Raw genomic sequence first — 22,483 nt, forward strand, 5'->3', positions numbered from 1 at the left:
ATCCTCATGTCAAAGGGTTTGCAAAGCCTTCAGCTGTCGACACGGCGCTTGTTGGCTGCCAGCTCGGTGCTCCCTCCTGAATGCAGGGCAGCTTGCAGCATGGTGGCTGCCAACATCCAAAGCATTTCCTAGAGACCAGCACGTCAGGTTTGCCAGTCAGGGGGCAAATGCCAGTTGCTGCACAAGTGTCCTAGGTCACGTTGCTGCCTTCACTAGAGCTCCCACGCACAAGGCGAGTGGGCAGCACTTCCCAAATACCACAGGCATCAGGCAGGTGGTACCCACGTCGGAAAGCGGATTGCTTTTAGGTGACAAGAACCTAAAATCACCTGCTTTAAACCAGCTGCATATCTGCACAACAAACCCACTGACTTGGGGGCACTCACTCAGAGTCGAAGACTTCTCAAGGGGGTTTGGGCAGGTGTGAGCTGCCTCCTCCTCAGCCAAGTCCTGCCAGGGCCCTGGATGAGGCTGGCCTTTGCCTCTTAGGCTTTGGTATCCAGCACAAGTGGTGAGCAGCACAAGTGCTGAGCAGCACAAGCCAGCAGAGCACAGGTGCTCTGATGTCAGGACTTCGGAACAAGCCTTCGGTTATGAATTTCCAGGGAGTCAAATACAGAAAGTCCTGGAAAGTGAAGCAAGGTAGAGCTGGCTACAGCCTGAGCATGGGAGGGCTGATTTACATCTCTCTGAGGCTGGTCCATGTCTTACTTGGACTCGAGACTACACACAGAGGTCGGTCACCAGCCCCTCTCTCCTCTCCGAACGCCTCCAGCTCCCCGCTGCCAAAGAACACCCACCTGCCAGGTCCCACTGCTCCGAGAAACAGCCCAGCTCGTCTTTGTCCTTTGCACTACAACAGTTGTTTCCACTCGAACAATACAGAATTCCCCACATCTTCATCCCCCCTCCCCTTTCGTTTTCCCCGAAGTGAAATATAACTGCGAAGGCTTTGAGGAAGTTCCAGACAACATTGCTCACTTCATTTCAGCTCAGACAATTCCCAAATTACCAGAATCTCATGCACTGGCCTCAAAATCACCACACATCCAACCTCCCCCCACCAAAGGTTTCTCCCCAAATTCTTTTATGTCACTGATAACCATATGTTAACGAATAATAAGAGCAGCACTTGCCTTAAAGGAACCAAAGCACTGCATCTAACAGCCAGGACTGGGCTGGCACAGGGACACCACAGATCAAAGGGGACCGACTCAGCTTTTTTGTTACTAGACTGGAACAAGTCATCTGAATCCCAGTAGGTAGAAATTAAAACAATTTGCAGGAAAAAACAAAAACAGAAACAAAAAAAAAAGTGAAGGTCTGCCCTTAATATTTTTCTCCACTGAAGCACGCACAAAAGCCTCCCATCCTTCAGAAAAGGGATAAAAACACAGGAACGGACAGCAATTGAAGAGCAGACTGAACAACTGTCTTTTGAAAAATCTGCACGCCCTTACTGCTCTGTTCTGTGCCCTACAAGGGTAAGGTTCCACAAGGCATCGGAGTGAGTAAGACCAGAACTGGAGTCTGCTTCTTTCCCGAGCCAGGGGAATTGCTGCTTTATGTCCCTGTGGTACCAAGCAGCTGAAAGCAAGACATTTATCATACAGCTCCATCTGCCCGCTGTTCCTGGAGCAAAACCTGAGCACTATTCAGGAGGAGCTGAATTAATGCTCACACAGGCCCATCTTTCACCAGCCCCCAGCAGTACAGACGGGGCTGAGTGCCTGTATCTGCTTCAAGTGTTTTGTCCTGCACCACCCAGGCACCTCCCTTTGGGCTCGTTTGAGGCAGACACACAGAGCACTTGCTGTAAAGCAAATGGAAACAGCACGAGCTGCCTCTCTGGTTATTAATCCCAAGAGCGGAGCTGAGCGATGGAGATGAGCAGCTCTCTCCTAGTGCACCACTTGGTGTCACACCAGCCGAGCTCTGCTGTCCCTGCTTGCTGTGCAGACGGACAGACACCTCCTCTCTCCAGGGATGTCAACTCGTCTTTTTCACTGGCAACGCTTGGAAATTTTTGCCAAACAGAAGAATAAAGGCAATAAAATCCTTACCTTGGCCTCAAGCGTGTTTAGCCTCTCGGTCATATCTGCTAGTCTCGTGCAGTTCATGCATTCTGGAAAGAACAAAACAGAATGATGTAAAATCTCTGTGTACTTTGCATTCTAATCCATGGCTTTCACTCCGCGGGCCCTGATCCCTTTTTGATCCAAGGCACACAGGGAAGTGCTTTAAGATAATCAGTTATTGGGGGTGGGAGGTGGAATAAACATTCAACGCTATTATGCAGGTAAACAGCCACAGCCACATTATGAATGTTGTTTGGGGACGTTCGGTGGTGCGGTGTGAAACCAAGTTCCCAACAGGCAGAAGGCAGGCAGAGAAAAATTAGTTTTAAGAATTTTCCTGGTGCCAACCAGCACGACCAGTTGTCAGTGGCAGAGACATGGTCTGTCAGTGGCACAGGCTGGCATGGCACGTACCACCTCGCAGACACCAGGCTGCACAGCCGCTGCTCCCACTTAGCTCGGTGCTCTTCCTTCCCCTGCTCTCAGTCCTGGTCAAATGCCAACGAGAGCAATGACTGCACAGAATGCCCGTCTCTGCGGAGCCCTGCTCCATCCCCAGGCCCCGTAACCACTCCCACAACAAATCATCAGTCCCAGCAACAGCGAGAAAAAACAAGTGACCCCAGGGCTGACGCAGAGCAGACCTGCAGCACGAAGTGGTTTCCATCTCACTTTGCCGCATGGAAGCAACAGATCGGCAGCAAGCACCAAAGGGGTCTTGACAGGATGCCTTACCGAGAACAAACGTTAGCTTAATGGGCTCTGAGTGCAGTTTAAAATGATTGCTTGGTACAAAGGACATCACTTATCTAAACAGGAGGCCTGCTGCTTTGCCTCTGTTTTCATTTCAGCAGTTTTAAAGTGAGTGAAGGAGGATAAAGCCCTGAGCAGAGATTTAATCAACAAGCACTTTCCCAGCACGTCACAGCCGTGTTGAACGGCCTGTTCCCAGCTATCAGAGAAGCGTTCCAGCCTGGCCCGCTCACCTATCACAACTTCTGAAGTGCAACGGTTTTTAAAAAGGGAAAATGACTCGCAGCATGAAGTATTACAGAGAACAAACCAGCCTTACTCAGGCGACACATCACCACCAGCTCATGTCCCACAGAGGAGAATCTCTGCGTGCGTTTCTGGGCCTCTTGAGGACCAGGGCCAGTTTGCAGTGATGATCACTGATGCAGTATTTCCTCCTGGTATTTCCATAGGGCTGGGGAGGTTGACCCCTAATTCTTGAGCCACTAACCAACCATCCAGGTGTGGCTCAGGCTGAGGGTGCACTGGGGATTTGTGTAACCCCAGTACCTACCTATGGAGAGCAATGGGTGAACACGGGTTCAGGTGAACATGGGCTTTGACCTAACCAAACATCCCCAGGACACCTGGGACTCAGTTCTCATCCCTAACGATTGTCCCCTTTTGCATGAGGACCCCTGAGGAACCTCTCAAATCTTCACCCACAAACACTTTCCAGTTTATGAAGCACATGGTATGCGCCGATGGCTCTCAGCCACACAACGATTTTAATATGTGGCTCGGAGGGCCAGGAAGTTTGGCTGTTCCCCTTCAGTGATTTACAGCCCAAGTAGATTGTCTGAGTACTAACGGCATCCAATCACCCACTGCATAAACCTTCCAAAGAAATTCTCTCCTTGACCCCTTGGGGGCACAGAAAATCTCCATGGGGAGCTGTGCACCTCCCCAAAGGAGGTAGACACGCAGCCTCCATCTGGTGGGGCCTTACCTTTCGCAAACAAAGCATCTGATGGTTTGGGCACACTGAGATCGAGGGATTCCCTCACAGGTCAAGACTGACACGGACCATCTTCGGACTAACGGCATTTGTTTATTTTTATTCTCTGCAATCGATCTTGGGGGTCAATATTTTTGGCCTGAACTGGCCCATGAATACACAAGTGCCACAGGCGCGTTGTCCCCAGGGAAGGAAGTGGGCGAGGCTGGCTTGGTCTGCATCTGCTTGTGGTGTGCAAAATGGGGAATTATGTTCTGTTTGTAACTGGCTTCATGCTTTTGATCTTGCTCATCCCCATAGAAAGATAAGACTGAATAAATCCAGAGCTCCCAAGAGCAAAAAGGCGCACCAGATGTGTTACAGAGCAAATAAAATATGGAGTCCTAGTCTCCCTTCTGCTGGCTTGCACATATTAATAACCCCCAAAGGTTTCACAGAGACTGACTTGGACTGTCTGAAAACCATCTCTGGGACAGATTCTGAGATGAATTGATAAGTTAAACTCTATTTGGAGAGCTCAGCTTACTAAAAGGGCTTGTACTACCCCTCTGCACAGGGGCGAATCAACCAAATCAGAGGAGAGGGAGCTCTGATCATCTCTGCTGGACACCGGTCCAGCAGCCCCTCTGCTCTTGAAGAGCATCTCAAGCAGTGCTCTTACATGCATTTGCTGGACAAAATGTTAGATTTAAATCAACAAAATAACAGAACTCTGATCCTGTTCTTCTCAAAGCGCCTAGAAACCCGGATCCACACCCAAAGTACTTAGCCTGGACCCGAAAGACATTTAACTAATCCAGTAAGTGGAAGTCCTAGTGCAAAAAATCTTCTTACTGAGGAAAATTGTCCTGCCAACAAATCCTTGTGTAATTTATCTAGCTAACTGGCAGATGGACAATGCTTACAAACATGAAGAGTGAGATGAATGCTTGGTACCTCTGACACAGAATCTACAGGCAAAGCTTGCTCACAGTACACCAGGGACCAGCCTCCTTCAAGGTCTGGGGGTCATTCTTTGTCGTTGTAGAAGGCCTGAGGATGATGGTGACAAATCAAACTAACAAATATCTTCCCTTACTACTATGCACTTAAATATTTACTCTCTAATCCCGATGGCTGGTGGCTCCAAGGGCTTGCACTGCAAAGTCAAAGCATTCTGCTTTAGTAAAGCTAGCTTGAGAATCTCACATCACTATTCCACAGACAATGAACACAACATTGGGGCAAATACGCATGCTCTCTGACCTGAAACACCAGAGCAGACGCTATCCATATCTGCAGAAATCCATCACTTGTTGCTACACAGAACCACAGTTTATTTCCCCCAGATTCCTAGCTGGCAGATTTGTATTTTTCCAGCTAAACTCTGAGAAAGGAGTTGTGATTTCACTCTATGAAGCCCAACCTTAAAACACATGGTAGGATTTGTTTTAGAAATATTCCAGCAGGGAGGATAAATAATTGAGATAATAAGTGTAAGACTGTACCAGCGTATCATGTGACACCCAATCTGTCTCCAGAACATCTTGCTGTCCCTGTCCTAGCACACCTCTGCCTTCCTGCCCTCCTGTTCCCCCTCTCTGGCTGCGTGGGTAAAGCAGTACAACTGGAGGGAAAGGAAAGATGTAACATATCAGAGATGGGATAGACTCGGCGTGCTGGCAGACAATAGGTCACATACCCTGTGTCAGCGGTGACCCATTTCACCCTGACCCAAAGGCTGCTGCATTTGATCAGCCTTCGATTAAAGGCTGAGAGCTGGCACCTCCTGCGCTGCACAAACAGGCACCAGGCTCTGGACATGCTCCTAGGACAAGTGACTGACAACGGTGAATGTCTTCCTTCAGGTGCCTTGCTACGCTTGCCCTTCCCACTTTGCTTGAGCAGCATGAACATAATTTCACGATTAAATAGTTGCATATTTTGCCTGCTCAAGGCTGAAAGCCCCACAAGTCTTCCAGCTCCTCACTCAAATCGAGATTAACAAAAAAGGCATGACAATGGCTTTATACCAATAGGGCTCTAATGATTTCAGCATAATTATCACAGTGGCACTGAAGCGAGTAAAAAAATCAGGCCAACTTTCACCATGGGGCCACAGGTAAGAGAGTTCTGTGAAACGGCAAAGAAACCTCTTGGCATCTCTGCCCCATTTCTCAGCCCTGACAGCCCACGCTCATTTGTATACCCAGAGTCTCTGCAGAATATTAAAAGGGCTTTTGGTTTCCCTACAGCCAGATGCTCAGTAGATATAAATTGCACAGCTCAACTGAAGTCAAGGGATCAAGGCTCTGTCTCTCTTTTTCTTGATAGATTACTCCAAAATTCATATTTCAGAGAGGAGGCGGAGGAGGTCGTTTATAGCATATGAAAGGGGAGAGAATTCTGGAATCACGAAGTCTTTGTTTAAACAAATAAAACCTTTGCAGCCAGCTTTTTCAAGGTCATATTTTGCCATTACTAGAAAGCCGAACGAACCCTGCAATGCAATGGGGTGGTTTGGAGTATGCTGCGCTACAAAGCTGTAACACACAAGTTGAGTAGGTCCAGTTTGGAGAAAATGTTGTTCAGTATTCTCTGAACAAATCTGGAAGAGCATCAGTAAAGTCAGCTAAATTAATCCAGGCAACTGTTTCTTTGCAAGGCGAAAAGAATGAAGCTCCAAGCTCCTGAGGGGAGCACAAAGCATAGCTAACTTTACAGTAAACTCTGTGAGCAGATAGGGAATGAGAAGTGACAAAGACATCCAGGATCCAGCAGTGATGCAGCAACGTGACTCACTCAGGTGACAACAGCACTGTCACCATGCCCAGGCCGTCCAAGTCCCATTATCAGGCTCAGCATGAAACATCCACCAGAGGTGTTGTACTTGGACACTTCAAGATAAACCACTGGACCACTGCCCCTTCCATCCACTTGTTCCCACACACATGCATACAGCTTAGCCAAAAAAAAAAAAAAAAGAAAAAGCAGTGATATTTGCAGGCACCAGAAGAAATTTCAAATCAAATTCCACAGTAGAAATACGAAAACAGACCCCCTGCGCCTACCTAGGTGGCCCTTGGTGGGGGACAGCCAGCCTGGGCTTGCATCTCCACCCCTCTTTAATTTGTCTGATTTGACCCTTCCAGCCTTTTTACATGGATACCGAGTTTCCCTAAGTAGTTTATGTTCTGGCCCTTTGCGAAAGCTTTCGCCAGTGCTTGTGAAGGATAGCAGGCCCAAGCCATAAATCACAGCCAACCTGAGATCTGTTTTTTCAACACGTTTCCTCTAATGAGAGTCAGATGTTGGCTAGATAGACTTTATTAATTGTACTTGTTTGGTATCAGTCATGTCTTTAGCTCTGTAATGGAGCTGGAACAAGCAAAAGGCAACGGGCTGACAGCAACTGTGGAGAGGAGGAGGAGCGCTCGCGTGGCCCAGTAGCCTCTGGTCTGAAGAGAAAACGGGAATCAAAGGTCGGGGGAGCTGCGGGAGGGACGGGATCCTGACAGGATGGCGCAGGCCCGGCCACCGCCCGGCCGGCAGAACAGGCCCACGAGGCTGGAGCAAGGCCTGCTCGCCACATAAGCACCCCACGTTTTGTTTAACGCAAGATCCAGGGGACCCAGCTGCGACAATCTCTCTGCTTACTGCCATGGTATTTACACATCGAGTACGTTGTGAATTTACACCTTTTGGCAAAGGCAGTGGTTGGGAAGGGGCCGCGGTGGCTGGGGTCTCACATGGCAGTGGGGCTGGGATCTGGCTGAGGCAACCGACAGGGAAAAGCCAACCTCACCACATCCCTCCTCTCCCCATCTCATGTTAAGGCCGTCTGTCCTCTCACCCCCTCTCTGGGGCCGATAGCTACCCAACGCCGTGAGCCCCTCACTTCCAACAAACAATTCCTCTGACCCTGCGTTCAACACCAGCACCGACCAGCCCCACGGCCCCACGGCACTGCCGCCGAGCAGGGCCCTGCACATAATTAAAGCACTTCACAGGTAACGAACCTCAGGCCAAGGAGGCTCGGGGAAGTTTAAAGATGATCTCATTGACCAAATAACGATGTTTTGTTCTCTCCCACAGTTTTCACGTCAGGATTTTACAGGACGCAAAGCTTTAGTTTCACTCATAAATTGTAAATTATTAGGCTGCCTATCAATATGAAACAGAACATCTATAGAATATTTCTGCAATTTTAGCATCATTATGGATAATTCATTGTCCCTACCAGGAGACCCTTATCACTGCCAAAATTTCTCCATTTGTGATCTCTCTCTCTCCATTTAATATATATATATATCTATTTTAATAACCCTTACCCTTAACTTTACTGGCTATCTTTAAAAAGCAGCTCAAATTTCCCTTCTTATGAGAACTGCTATCTGATCTTTTTCTGCTTGTAAAATATTCATACTTAATTTTCATGTCTACTTTCTTCTACCTTCTTGAACAGGAAAGGGACTTTTTTGTTCCCAAAAAAGCAATAAATATTTCCTTTATCATGAAATTCTGTGATTTTGAAGGCTCTGTAATAAAAAATAAATAAATAAATATAATAGTAAAACTGAGTGAAAAGGAAGTTTACCACAAAATGCACTTTTGGAATAACAACCACTATCTGAGAACCCAGATAAAATCTGGTACGTAGCTTCAAGTGGAAAAAAACGGGGTGTAGTTTCCAAAAAATTTCTGCAATACTTTCTCTAGATTTTTTTAAATGATTTTCAGTTTCTTAGTGACGTTTTGGTCTTTGGTCTCAAAATGGTATTTATTTCAAAACTCACCTAAATTAAAAATGAAATTAACTGATTAAATAGTCTTAGTGAAACTAACTGGTTCACTTTGGGTCAAATGAAATAATTTAGGTTGACCCAAAACCATATTTTAGTCATTATGTTGTGTCAAAAAGAAACCCTAAATATTTCCATTTCAGTTTGTCCCAAATCATTTTTCTTTCCAATTTTTGGTTTGGCAAATAAACCCAAAAAATCTCCATTATTCACCCAGGTCTATTCTTAAACAGCTCACATCACTCACATTGTTTTATTTAAAATTTCACACATGCACACTCCCACACCACTAACTAATTTTATACATAATTGCTCTCAGCCTGGGGATTTGTGCTCTTTCACAGTGCCAAAGATCTATTTTGCTGGTTAGGCCTGTGCTCTGTTAGCATATGGAATTAGATCACGATCATTTATTCATAGGCAACCATGAGCTGTGAGATCCGTGTTCAATCCATCTTTATCCGTCAGAGGAAAGTTTAGCAGGGAAAGGCTGGATTTTGGGGCAACACGTTTTGCTAGAAATGTATTATCTATTATTTTTAGAAACACCAAGGACATTTTACTAATATAGCCTGAAGACTGAAATGACCCCGATGAGGAGGAATTTTCCCTATCCAGCGCGGGTTTGTTAAAGCCTTGCTGTCTGTGAGCTGCAGAAGACGCACTCCCAGACGATGCTGATGGCAGCGTGGTGCTCGGGGCTTCTTGGTGCCGCACCAAACCTCCCTCCTGGCAGCTCCCCTGCTGGCCGTCACTGCCTGGCTCTAAAATTCACCAAAGCAAATAAAATGCCAGAAAACAGGCACGTAGGTAGCATCAATAACATGTATGGACAAACCTCTCACAGCAAGAAGTGGCTATATGCGAGTGCCCCCAACCTACAGGGAGGGAACCCACAAGGCTTCCTGCCACAGCAGCCAAGTGTACCCAAGCCCCCAGGAGCTGGGGCTTCATCCTAGGTGAAAAAACCCTTCTGTAGATGCTCCGCTCCCCACTGCAGCCAAAACGCAGTGTCCGATCCCCACAGTCATTGCACCAGACTCATTCCTTTGGCATTGCGTGTTGCAGATCAGGGAGTGATACTTCATGAGGCCCGGCTAACTCATCCGACCCCAGCCCAAGCGTGCATGGGAACCACACTGCGCCTCAAAGTTCACCTCAAAGTGAGATGGTCCCACATCCCTTCCAGAGGAGACTGCTTTTCCCTGCTGGGAGAAGTGATCAGGGGAAAAACGCGCTCAAAATACGGCATAACGTAACACGAAGTAAGGAAGCAGACAGGACGAAAGGAATCAAGGCTCACCATAAACTCTGGAGGGACTCCTATAATATCAGCTCTGCACCTGCGTATCACAGGTCAGAGAATCTCTCACAGTCTTGAGCCAAACAATGTGTGTTAACTGGACTATGTCTCTCAGAAAGACACTCTAGAGCCAGACAACCTAGGTTTCTTTAGCAAACTGCATCCAAGGCTAACCCCTGTGTTAAAAATATGCATCTTGTTGCCAGTTTGGATTTCTGACATCAAATTCTACCCCTGCTTTGTTTTATCACACTTCAGACTGCAAGGACTAAAGACACCTCTAAGGTTAGATGCCTTCTCTCTGCAGAAAGTCCCCGTAACCCATAAACACGTTACATTTAGGATGCTCAGTCAAACACTAGTGTTTCTTCATCCAGAACATTAGCACTGGCTTCCTTTAGCCAAGACAAAAATTAGCTGAAAGACCAATAAGGAAAGCATAGCTTAAGCTGCTGAAAAGAATGGTCTGAATTCAGAAGAACTTTTCTCCCTGAAAATCAAAACTCCACGTTTGCCCACACTTACTATGGAGAACACGCTCTGATTACCACTATTATCAGCCCCAGGGGCACTTTTGCAAAGCCCCCATTTCCCAGATCAACGTTTCAGCTTCAGGCTCGAGCCAGCGTGCTTCGTCCGTTCTGCCATGCCTGTGCTCCGCAGCCCTCGCTCGAGGCAGCACCGCTCCGCACAGCACTAGCGCCTGTCGCCCAGCGCCACAGGGACAGGATGCAGTCCAACAGGATGCTCAGTCTCTTGAAGATCATTACTCTGCCTGATTCTGCTAATTACCTTTTGCTAGCTTTTGTCTAAATCCTTCTGAGCACTGCTATGGTCCTCAGAGATCTGAGCAGAAAGAGGAATCCCTTCCACATCTCTCCGCAGCTGCGACTTCGCTCTCTGGGACACCAGGGAGAAGCAGACCCAGCAAATCCCCGATATCATCTGGTCCCCATAACGGGAAGAACAAGGTAACAGTTGCATCAGATTAGTGATTAGTGCAAGGCTGTGCAAAGGATTTTTTTTTTGGTTTTGTTTCCATGTTAACTTCTGGATGAAGAAAAATTAGCAAAGGAAATATCCAGCTGGGGTCAGCCAGGCATGTTTCAGTTTCAGTTTCAGATTTTTAACTCTTCAAAATAGCTGCACCAGGCTACTTTTCTAACTCATTTTAGGATGAAGAAATCTGAAGATATCCATCATACTGTGCTGAATCAAAATGTTTTCCAGAATTCCTTCATCCTGTTATTTTAACCCAAAGCTTACCAAATGCTTCCCAAATCTGGGGACCCAATTATTTCGTGGTGGAACCAACCCCTTCCTCACCGTTTGTGCTTCCTCTCATTTATGACACCTACACAATAATGAGCACCGTCACATCTCCTCCAAGACATCGTGCTAGTGGTAATTAGGAGAGCTTCATTTTGAGGCTCTAGTTGCCCCCGCCTTGAAATTCTACTTAAAAAATGCCTTAAATGGCACATTTAGACCCAGGAATGAAGGCCCAGCGTCAGGGGAGATCTCTCCCGGAACACGGCAAGCACTGGGTAAGGCTGCATGTCAGCCAACCTTCTCTCCCACGCCATTCACCCCACGCACTCAGCCCCAATATTACGTTTCTCTTACAGCTGTGGAGGATTTGACAATGAATTCTGAACCTCCCTGAGCACTGATGGGGAACGGGGAGAACAGCCAGAGCCTCCGAGTCCAAAATGGACAAATGCGGAGTGGTGCAATTTGTCTGCAATACACTGAGCAGGAATCGGAGATCTCCGGAGAACCTTCATCCCGCCCCAGCCCCATACCTTCTTCTTACAACAGAATCGGTAATTATTCCTAGGCAACAATACACTGGCAAATATGCTCAGACCAGGGCTTTAAAACTGCACAGCTGGAGGATTGAGAGGCTCAGTGCATGGTCACTGGTGCCCACTGCCACACGATGCCTCTGGCAACAGGGATGGCGTTGGCACTTCTCAGTTTCACACAAGCGTAATTGTCCCGCAGTGAAAAGAGCTCCCAGACTCCACAGCCACCGAGAGCTTAGCCCCAACAACATAATCAGGAAACTTGAGAATACTTAAACCAAATCTCTTAACTGGTTAAGTTTATCCTTCTCCATGAAAGGTATCTGGAAGACACTCTCAAGCACTTCACCGAAGCTGATAGCTTGAACCCAAACCATCACATGCCACAAATCCTTTAAACTTTGAACAGCTGCCAGGCACTCATTTGCTCGCAGCCACGGGAACAGCTTTCTTATCAATAAATGAGGATTCCTGTGTATGCAACACCCAGTAATGGCAATGGAAGTGACTCGGTCAAATGCCTCTGCTTTGAGATTAGGAAATGCCCAAAAGGTTTTAGGCAGCAAAAAAGTGCTAAGTGCAGCTACAGGACAAGCAAGATGCACATTCAAAATAAACAATGGAGCAGCCCCCTTCCAGAAGTGTGAGGACAGCCAGTGTGGGGTATGCTATAAAAATGTCGACATTTGCTATAAATTGTTGTGCTTTGAGACCCAAGACGCTACAGCACTCCTCAATAGGAAATAACTGGGACATCTCCAAAAGCTGTTGGTAAATGAGGACTTTAATGGTGACAATTGCATCAGAATAAGAGCAATCTCCTATTTTAGCCCAATTAGTGCTGTGCTAAATCATCAGCCAAGGCCCTGCCTTTTGCAGTTGAAAGAGACACATCTGTGAGGCTCTTCTGTCGCATGTGTTTTATATTATACTCTAGCACAATATGTATAAACTAACGCTATTCTACACTTACACAGCACCTCATCTGGAAATCTGAAAGCGATTTATGAATGGTGGGCATCTGTGACATTTTACAGATGGAAATTGAGGCACGGAGGGATTCAGTAATTAGCCCCAGACTTGCACAATGAGTCAGCTGCAGAGCAGAGCCTATTATTTGTTGTGTGGTAACATCTAGTGTCCAAACACACAGGGACAAAAGTCTTTTTCCCCAAAAAAGCATGCAGACATGCCCAAAAATGCCACCCAGGTCTGCATTCAGACCTACGTTGTTGCTGAATAGTCAGTCTGAACACATATCCCAAAGCACAGCCTCCCCTGGCAGACAGATCCCTCCGTTCCCAAAGCACAAATGCAGACCAGAAGAAGGGTTAATATGCCTGAAAGTTTGTCTGCTTTTTCCACATCAGTTGATCTAATAAAAAAGATTGATTCTCCCTGCAAATCTGGCCTCGCTTTAACAAATCATTTGATTTGACACAAAGGACTATATTCAGATAGTTTAAATTCCACTTCAGTCCCTGGAAGTGCAGTTTCTGATGGACTGAATGCTTGGAGACAGCCAATGGGAAGCACCAGGCAGAGACACCCACCTCGGGTAGGGTTTACATTGTCTGAGTGTGGCCAGAAGCATCTGCAGATCTCTCCGTGCTGTAGTGCTTATGAGCCTACTAGGAACGTCACAGTGTTAGAGAAAACAGACAGCCTTTCCTATACCTCCTAGAAATACAGCAGCAACTCACATTGCTGAAGCACTTCCAGCGTGTAAGCGTGTAACACCACATTCCCTTCCCTCTTTGCCCAAGACAGCGGGCGAGATGCCTGGAGTGACACTCCCAAGGTGTGGGGCTGCAGATCACCAACAGGGAGAAAAAGCCCATTAAAAATCCAAGCAATCCAGACACTTAGGTTAGAAAAATTTCAATTGCTTTAGTTTGAAAAGACAGGAAAGCATCTGCAGCCAGATCTCTACTGCAATTTAAAACAGATCTAATTTGCAGCTCTCCATTATTCCCTCTTGGTACTGCCTGTATCAAAGTTAATAAATGTTGAAGTTGGAAGGAGCTGGTTTTACAGTGCTCAGTATACCTGTTCCCTACTTATCTGGCACGTTTCCTTCTAGAAAGGAGAAGAGCAAGTCTTCATGTCATGTGCTGCCACATACAACCTACACTGCACAGGTAAGCTGTGGAATACCTCCTGCACGTTTCATTGTCCCTTTCAGAACAGTCATCTCCCCTCCCCAGACCTCGCTGAGCGAGTCCCAGGCCCATTAGGAGCAGTACATCCCTGCCTTGCTGTCTGCCCATGCTCCCAAACTGTTCTAGCCTACAGCCTAAAAACTCAGTGCATCATTAGGAGGCTAAATGACTACGAGAAAACAATAGAAGGAAACATCTTCAAACACAGGACGTCTGGAGGAATCCTAGGCCAAATTGCTGATAAGGAGGATTTCTTGCACAGACAAAAAAATATATACATCTCTCCAAAAATGCAGCCAGTATCCTCCAACCCCCATTGTCAGGCTATCAGAAGAATAATAGTGTCAATTAGATTTTGCCTGGAACAGAGCAACGAGGTAAGCCACATTTTAAATAACTTAGTAACTAATCTCCTTAGGGGTCCCAGATGTGCAGGGGGCAGGACCATTCGTGCCTCATATGACCACAGAACAGGGCAGATATGGAAAAGCACACGACCGCCTCGAGGGAGGAATCAAAGCACAAAGTGGAGACACCAAGGAACTGAAGCAGCAGCCTCAGACAACAACTGCAGGGGAAGAGAAGCTAAAGTCCTTCACCTGAACCAGGGTCTGCCAAAGACACCTTACAGGGGACTCCACACACCAGAAAGATTCTTTAACTTTGCAGTGAACACCTAGAAAAGGTGCAATTCTCAGCAGGTAGAAGTCGCCATCACCCCACTGACTGCAATCAAACTGCAGATGACTTACGCCAGCTCAGGACCAGCCACAGGTAGCTCTGGGGGTTCATCAGGCCCCTGGATGCTCATTTCATTTTTGCCAGGCTCTAGAAATGCCCCTTTGGGATCCTGTAGGAGAGATGTGCTACTCGTCAACCCCCTGTTGCTGCTGGGCGAACAAGCTATGAACTCTCATGTTTGGGACAATGAAGCAAAGAATGAGGTGGGAATCTCCAGGCAGAGAAGACTGAATTGTCTCAGGGCAGTGGGAAGCCGGATAGTGCACAGTCACCTCTAGGCTTATTTAATATTTAATAAACTCTTCTGCAGGGCTTGTTATGAAGTAAGGCAAAAAGTGCTATTGGACAGATGATAGCAACACACTGCCTGAGATGATAAAAGCCAAAAAGGGATCACAGCAGGTAAGGACTTGGCAGTAAAGTCACTTACAAAAGACAATCCAGAAACAAGATTATCCTGTAGTGGGACCAATAATAAGGAATTCTGAAGATTTAGATATAAACCCTGCTGACGCAACACTTTTCCCACGTCCTTGGACAAGTTTAGTTCCTTCACACGGGAGCACCAATTCGAGGGTCAGTGTGATTCATGGCACATTCAAGGTGCATTCATGGGCCTGGACAGGCCCAAGTTACAGAGGGGAGAAGAACAGGATCAAGGATAGAGACAAGAACTGAAGGATCCTTCTCTCCCAGAAGGGCTGGGGCTGACTTCTCTATTCAGACATTTATTTTTTTCCTGATACAATGAGAACTAAGAATTCCAAAGAAGGACCTGATGCTATCCGCAGCCAGCAAGGAAAGGCTGTTGGGCACCTTCAGTCTCGGGGTCCCACCCCAGGGATGCAGCACTGCAGGTTTGGAGGCGCAGCCTTCCCAGGCTGCCGTCCCTGCCCCACCTGGCCAGCACCACTCCAGCTGGGCCCAGAGAAGCGGCCAGTTTGTGCTGAACAGCCACGGCTAACGAGGAATTAGGCCTGTTCTGTACCATCCATGAGCAGAGCATACAAGGAGAGAGAAACTACAGTTGGAGCGTGAAGCACATCTCCAGTAGAGGTGGGAGCAGAAAGACAGAAGCCTGGCCTGATTTAAGGCTTCATTGGTGCTTATGGGCTATGGGACACTTATTTTTCTGCTGAGTGCACGTTCAGTGAGGAGAGCAAAGAGGCAGATCAGCATGAGCTCTTCTTACCCTTGCCACACTGCTGCTTTCACAAAACTAGCCTTGTTGGAGTGGTTCGTCTGCTCAGCACGTGCTGCTCCTGAGCTGATGCGATTTTCATTGCCCACAGAACCTGCACACGGCTATCAGATACAATCCCGCGTCAATCCCTGCTGCTTTTTGATTAACCACGGATGGAGACTGACAGTCAAGTTTAAAACCTCGGTTGGACTTTCACACATGCACCACAGCACTTTTACACTACCTTTCCTGTCAGCTCGGAGGCACACAGTCCGTGCACCAACAAGCAATGCTTTGTTGCTGGCCCCCTTCAGCCTTGAAAACCATCTCAGTTTTCTCAGGAGCACCAACGTGAGTGTCACCAAAAGACAAGGATTTGAGGAGATAGCAGGCTGCCAACGAGTGATGAGCCTGTCTCCTTATGGGAGAGTCTGCAGTTGCAAACGAGGTCCCTCTGAGAGCTCTGCAGCATCACCTCACCAAGCTGACCCCACTCCTTGTGGCACCTCTCAATGTGCTGCCACCAAAGGTGGAGCACAACGAGGTCTGTGAAAACAGGGTGGGGAGCTTTAATTGCACGGAAGAGAGCACAGAACAGGCAGAGCCCCACAGACACCCTCCCCCATGCTTCCCCAACAAGTAAAGGGCATCCCTGGCTGTACAGCCCCCCGCCTGGCAGTGCACCAGCTTTGCTCTTAGGCTCTGTTTTTCCCTCGTGTTCAAGTTGCCCACTTACAGTCCTGGTTGTAAAAGTAACTGTGCTGGCGGCCAGATGAACCTGCGGGGGGGAGACAAGGCAATTATCACCGGGAACATGTCAAACCCTCGCCCTGCGCAGCATCGGTTCAGCAGAGAAGAAGTTTACTCAGCTTGCGGAGCAAAACTTGGTAAGGAATGAAAGCGCCTTCGCTCTCCCCGCTCGGCTCGTTTGCGTTCTTGCCAGCATTTCCCCCCCTTCCCACCCACAGCAAGACATGCAGGCACAGACACACACACTCGTGCTCTCGAAGTGCTGAAATAAGCCTGTAAAAGAGCCCCATGCCTCTGCTGGAAACGATGCTTCCAAAATATCCAACCACAGAAAAACCTACTGAACGGAACAGGCTGCAGCAACCCGTTCTGGTCGGACATACAAGGGCCTTGGGGTTTGTTTTGGTTTGGTTTGTTTGTTTTGTTTTGAGGACGGCAGTTCCTGCCTCAATTGCATGCTCTGGGGAAAAACTGCCCCAGGTTCAAGGAGGGAGAGCAGCAGCCGCTGTTTTGGCTGAGCTGTGGGGAGAAGAGCCCAGCACCTTCCAAGCTGCTGCTGTGGGCACTAAAACCAGATTTGTGGCAGCGAGAAGGGAAGTAACCAAGTCAGGAGGGGAAAGGGCTTCAGCAGTGCAGGCACAGTGGCATCTCTTAATGTCCAGAAAACCCGGGGAAACTTCAGAGAAGCGGGTCTGCCCATGTGGTTACCTTGCCTCTAGAGATTTTTCTATCTCCACGTGTAAAACCAGAGATGACGACTCCAGCTGCCTTTGTAACCGCTCTGAGGTCTGGGAAGACCTAATTATTTAAGTCTGTGAGCCACAAAGCACTTTCATCTGGAAAGCACAATAGATGAGCAAATTAGCATCTACGTATTCTTACACAGAAGGGTAAAAAAAAGGAAAAAGAAAAGTGCTAAACAAGCTGAGGAAATAATTGAGCTGGTACCAAAAGTTTCCCACAGCCCTGGCGGATGACGGTCACACTGAAGCGACGTACATTAGTCATGATTAGCACACACAAAGACATCTTGAAGATACTAACTACAAACAACTGTTACAAGATTTTACAAGAGTGTGTTTGTTGTACCAGTGTCTAGAAACATCACATTAAAAACAAACAAACAAGATCAGATAATTGCTTTGAGTATGGTTTTGGTTAGGTTGGGGTCCTCGATGTTTTTGCACATGTGCCTAGAAAGCCGAGCAGCAGGCTTGCTGACTGCCCTGCTCCCATCTCCACTGGCAGGACTGGGAGACGTCGGTGCAATTCCACCTGTGCAAATCTGGACAAAGCCAGAAGGCCCTTACGACCCTCAAATACTCAACTAATACCCACACAGTTCCCCTTGAAGGGCCGATGCTTTAGACCAGTGTTACGTTCCTCCAAAATCTATCTTTTGAGGGAAGTAAATGCAGACTTGGCTGCTGCTGTCACTCTCAGCAGCCATTTCCATAATGCTGGGGCAAGCACGGGAGACACAAATGAACAGAAAACTGCCCTGAATGAAAACCAGCCCTATTTTGTTTCTTTTTTCTTAAAGAAATTCTGTCTCAGAGGAGACCGAAGTCCCTCACAGGGTGCCCGGTGGGGGGAATCTTTTTACCTGGTTTAATCCAAGATGCAGGGTTCAAGTCATGCGTACTCTGCACAGAGATGGCAAATCGGATCAGGAACCCAAGGGGATGCTCCCAGCGTGACCACAGCACATGCTGCACCACTCACATCACTTCTAGTCCCACCAGCTCAAGCCCTGGCAGCTGGGAGGAGATGCCTTCTGCTGAAAAACCCCGTACAGAGAAGATGGACCCTCCTGCAAGCGTTAGTGATGCCAGCACGTGGTGCAAGCTCATCTCTGGCTGCAGGAGAGAGCAGGTTTGAGGACACAGCCTAAGCCAGGGCAGCAACCGGGCTGGACCAGAGCATTTCTGAAAACACAACAGAGACACAGTGCTTAACCAGGCAAGACTTTTCCTGTTACATGGAGAGGGGCAGTTTTGCCTCTGTGTGAGCAGCAGTTGAAATCTTCCACTGATTTGGAAGAGAAAATTAATCTAGCCTTCCAGTGCCTATGCCAGGTTTGAGGACTTAGCATATGAGCAACCAACTGAGGTTTTCATGAGATTTCTGGGAATTGGTGGGTGCAGAAAATGGGCATGAGACAGAACTCCCAGCTAGTGCAACAAGGCACTTTGCTACAGAAAGCCTTGTATCAGCACACAGCGTTCAAACAAACTGCAAGCCATACCAAAATCCTCACAATGACATAGTTTTGCACTCAACAAAGTGATACAATAACCAGTATGCAATAAAATTTCTTTCATTATTCTACTATTAACAGCAGCTACAAACCACCATGTTCTACTTCGAGGGGCAGATAATGATTCCAGTTCAGTCCCTTCCAGTTAAAATTAGATAAACGTTTTATGCCTTCTGCAAGAACTGCAGAGTCAACAGAACTACCAAGGGCCAACTCCAGAGGGATCCTGTTACTGACTCAAGACCCATCAGAGTTGAACCGCATCCTCAGCGCAGCATAGGAAGCATCTCCCTCAGCACAACAGTGCCAGGCTGAGATCAATGACATCAAGAAACATTTACATGGTCTTTTCTGTAACAGCAACAAGAAAGAGAAAACTAAATCACAAGAATTGCAGAAAGAAAGGCCACTCAAAGGTAGAAATCTATTCCACAGTCCTGCGCAGGGAATCCATTTCTGGAGAGCTGCCTAAAACTCTGCATCCGCCTTGTGCTGGCTCAACCCCCACTGCTCTTGGCAGGTGAGATAGAAAATTGGTTATAAAATGAGCCCTATATTTTATAAGTTTCATAAACATTTTTTTAAAAAACTGGAATATGAGGTATTCTCAGGGATCCCGTGCCAGAGAGTAATGTGGTCTAACTTGGAAACAGAGTTACCACCTGTTCATGGCAACTACTCTTTTAATCTTCATTTCTATTTTATGAGCTGACCAACACTATTTTATTAGGTGACAATTAGTTTAGGTTGATTTAATTAAACTGAATTGATTACAAGCCCTCTTCTTTCCAGGGCATACTTCCTGCACGACTAGGGGCTGGAACAACCTTGACCCTGTATCAATAAAGCTGTATTCCAGATCTTCTTGTCAAAAGCGGTCACACAACAATTCAGGTCAATGTATGTCGGTGGACACAGAGACATTCGAGGTATTGGGTAGGAAAAAAAAGGCAGGATCTGGCTTCCTTGAGCTTAACTGGTGTAAAAACTTGCTGCCGGTTTCATAATGAGTGCGTGCATACCACACAGATGGACAGCGAATCAGATGGGGAAAGAGAGATGAAAAATAATCCAATTTAAATACCCCTCATATTTATTATTTTACAGGAAGATCAATTATTTAAAGTATGTGGCTGCACAGATGCCTGAGTCAGTGGAACAGCAAGGGCAGAGCAGGGGAGGGAGGAACGGCAGGCACGGTGGAAGGGGTGCATCTTAAGCAAACACTGCTACTGCAAAGTGGTTCATTTAACTAAGTGCAAAGATAAACACACGGTCGTAAATGAGTTACTACTTGATCTAAAGCTTGAAGTTGATGACAAAAATCTGTTGACATCAACAGGCCAACACATCATGGGCATCTTGAGTGGATGCCTCTGAAATAAATGTTGCGTATTAGGGAAAGAAAGGCTTTGGTAAGCATTTACTCTTCTGTGAACACATACATTCACACATCAGCATTCAGCCTAAAGTACTGTGCATCTGCAAAAGTCTGTTCTACAGTGAAAAAGGTAGGTTTGTGGGTAGCATTACTCACACAGGGAATGGCTTTACCTGCAAGTCAGGTAACAGACGGACTGAGAAGAGAGAGCATCCATCCATTCATCCAAATGGGCTGTATAGTTATATCTAGCTTATTTTAAAGATTCAGAGCAATAATTAACCACCATCAGCAGCATTCTGAGTATTGGCCCTTCCCAAGCTGAGCTTGAGTGAAATGTTCAGGATGAACTTTCTCATGTCACGGTTTCACAAGGCCCATTTTGCAACAAGGCAGAACCCAGTAGTTACTTATATCTCGGAGCTTGCAGTAGAGGTTGTGGCAACAACTCAACCTTGGAGAATGGATAAAAATGACTGTAACAGTAGTAGACATTTGGGTGCAGTTAAGCATAGACAATGTTGTAGTCAAATGGCTATCCTGCATGATATATGCTGCCTTTGACACTTACTGAGCCTTGAAAAGTGAAACGCCACCACTAGTTACAACTCCCTGGCAACAAGAACCCTAATAATTCTGACTAATTGTCATGGAAAGTTACCCTGATTGCAAATTTGACAGTTATAAAAATCCAATTTTGGAATTCCAAACAGGCCAGGAACATAATTAGGCTCCACATTTTAACACCGTCTTGATCAATGGTGGGGTAATGGAGACTCTTCCAAGAGCTTTGTTTTGAAATGAATGGCGCCATATTGATGAAACAACTTGGACAGAAACCAGAAATTAAATTGAAAGTTTAAACAATGCAGCTGTATTTTATCATCCTGTATTGTCAAGCTTTAACGAAAATAGCTCCTAAACAGAGCCACATGTTTTGCCTGTTGCCCAAAAACTGAAGGTGAATTTTAAAACCCTTTCCTAAACTGCAGGATGCCAAGATTTTTCAGCTAGAAGTTATTATTAGGACGCTACAGTATTTCATAGAAGTCTTGACAACAGTTTTGCATGGTTTCTGTAAAAGCAACTTCATTTTTTAAATCAGAGATGGCTTAGATGAGTGACGCTTCAAAAAAATGGAACCTCTGTTGTACATTTCTTTTTGTTCCCTATATGTATGGTACTAGCAAAAATAAAATCTGATTTTTATCAGTAGAACAATCAATACAGGGAATATAAGAAGGATTCCCCCCTCATCTTATGTGTCATTAATGACATTGTCAGCTGCCTTCTAATCTTAAAACCTGGAAACAGATCAAGTGTGGGTGTATCGTGTGTTTCGGTGTCACTGAGAAAACTGCAGTCAACTCTTAGTCTGAGAGTATCTCTTGCCTTTGAGGATTGAGATATGATGAAAAAAACCACCACTGTTACTTACAACGCTCTGAGAACCAGATCTTTGATAAGTTTAGTGAATTGGTCAAGATACAACAGACAGAAAATGTATAACAAGACTTAGTCTTTTTAATATCCAAGCTGGATTTGTACAGCTGGAAAATTAGGAAAAAGGCTCTGTTTTCTGGCTTTTCATCTGTTCAAATAGCCTAGCAGATTTTAGAGGTGTGCAACACATACAAATTAAATAGTATTCTACCACGTTTATTTACTGCAGGTACGATATAATGTTGCAAGACTCAGTTCCATGTTGTGTGAAAACCTATTGAAAAACCAATCCCACATTAAGTTCTACCAGCCTTTCCTGTAAACGTTTAAATGTTCAATCTCAGGTTTGAATCCCCATAATCCCAGAACCAGGGCAGAAAAAAAGCTCCAGGATTGTAACCCTCCAGCTGAATAGGTTCAATGGCTCAACTCTCACATATGCTACAAGAATGAGGTATTTTAATTGGATCTATCAGGAAGCTTGCAGAGGGGTGCACGCGACTTTCATCTCAGTCCACCGGATGAAGGAAGGGAGAGGAGACGTAAAGAGATAAAAAAGCTGAGAACAAAGAAGTCCGCACAGTGTCACTCAGCCTCTCTTGTGCTGGATAAACATGTCTGTCAGATCCTGACAAAGAGAGGTCAGGCTAAAACCTCCGACAATGGCGGTCTGTAAGGCTGAGTGGCTTTTATCTTCCTGTGTGTTACAGGCTTCCCAACAGCACACGGAACAACTCAGCTGGATAGCTTCCATGTATTTCTGCACACTGCTTTTTCTTGTGTGCTCCTCTGTGTAATGTGCAAGCAATGCATGTAGGTATTATATGTTTTCGTAAGTGTGAC

General features: G+C 46.4%; 1 protein-coding gene across 12 annotated transcripts in view; it reads right to left on the reverse strand.

Annotated features, from left to right (window-relative positions):
- COL26A1 (collagen type XXVI alpha 1 chain) overlaps positions 1-22,483 on the reverse strand; it is a 188,406-nt gene that overhangs the window by 43,370 nt on the left and 122,553 nt on the right. For all 12 annotated transcript variants that reach the window (XM_083806191.1, XM_083806201.1, XM_083806200.1 and 9 more), the window contains one exon: positions 2,064-2,125. In XM_083806191.1, coding sequence (XP_083662317.1) covers positions 2,064-2,125 — 62 coding nt within the window. The remainder of the gene's footprint in view (positions 1-2,063; positions 2,126-22,483) is intronic.

The sequence above is a fragment of the Anser anser genome (assembly GCF_964211835.1).
Source record: "Anser anser genome assembly, chromosome: 20".
NCBI classification, from domain to species: Eukaryota; Metazoa; Chordata; class Aves; order Anseriformes; family Anatidae; genus Anser; species Anser anser.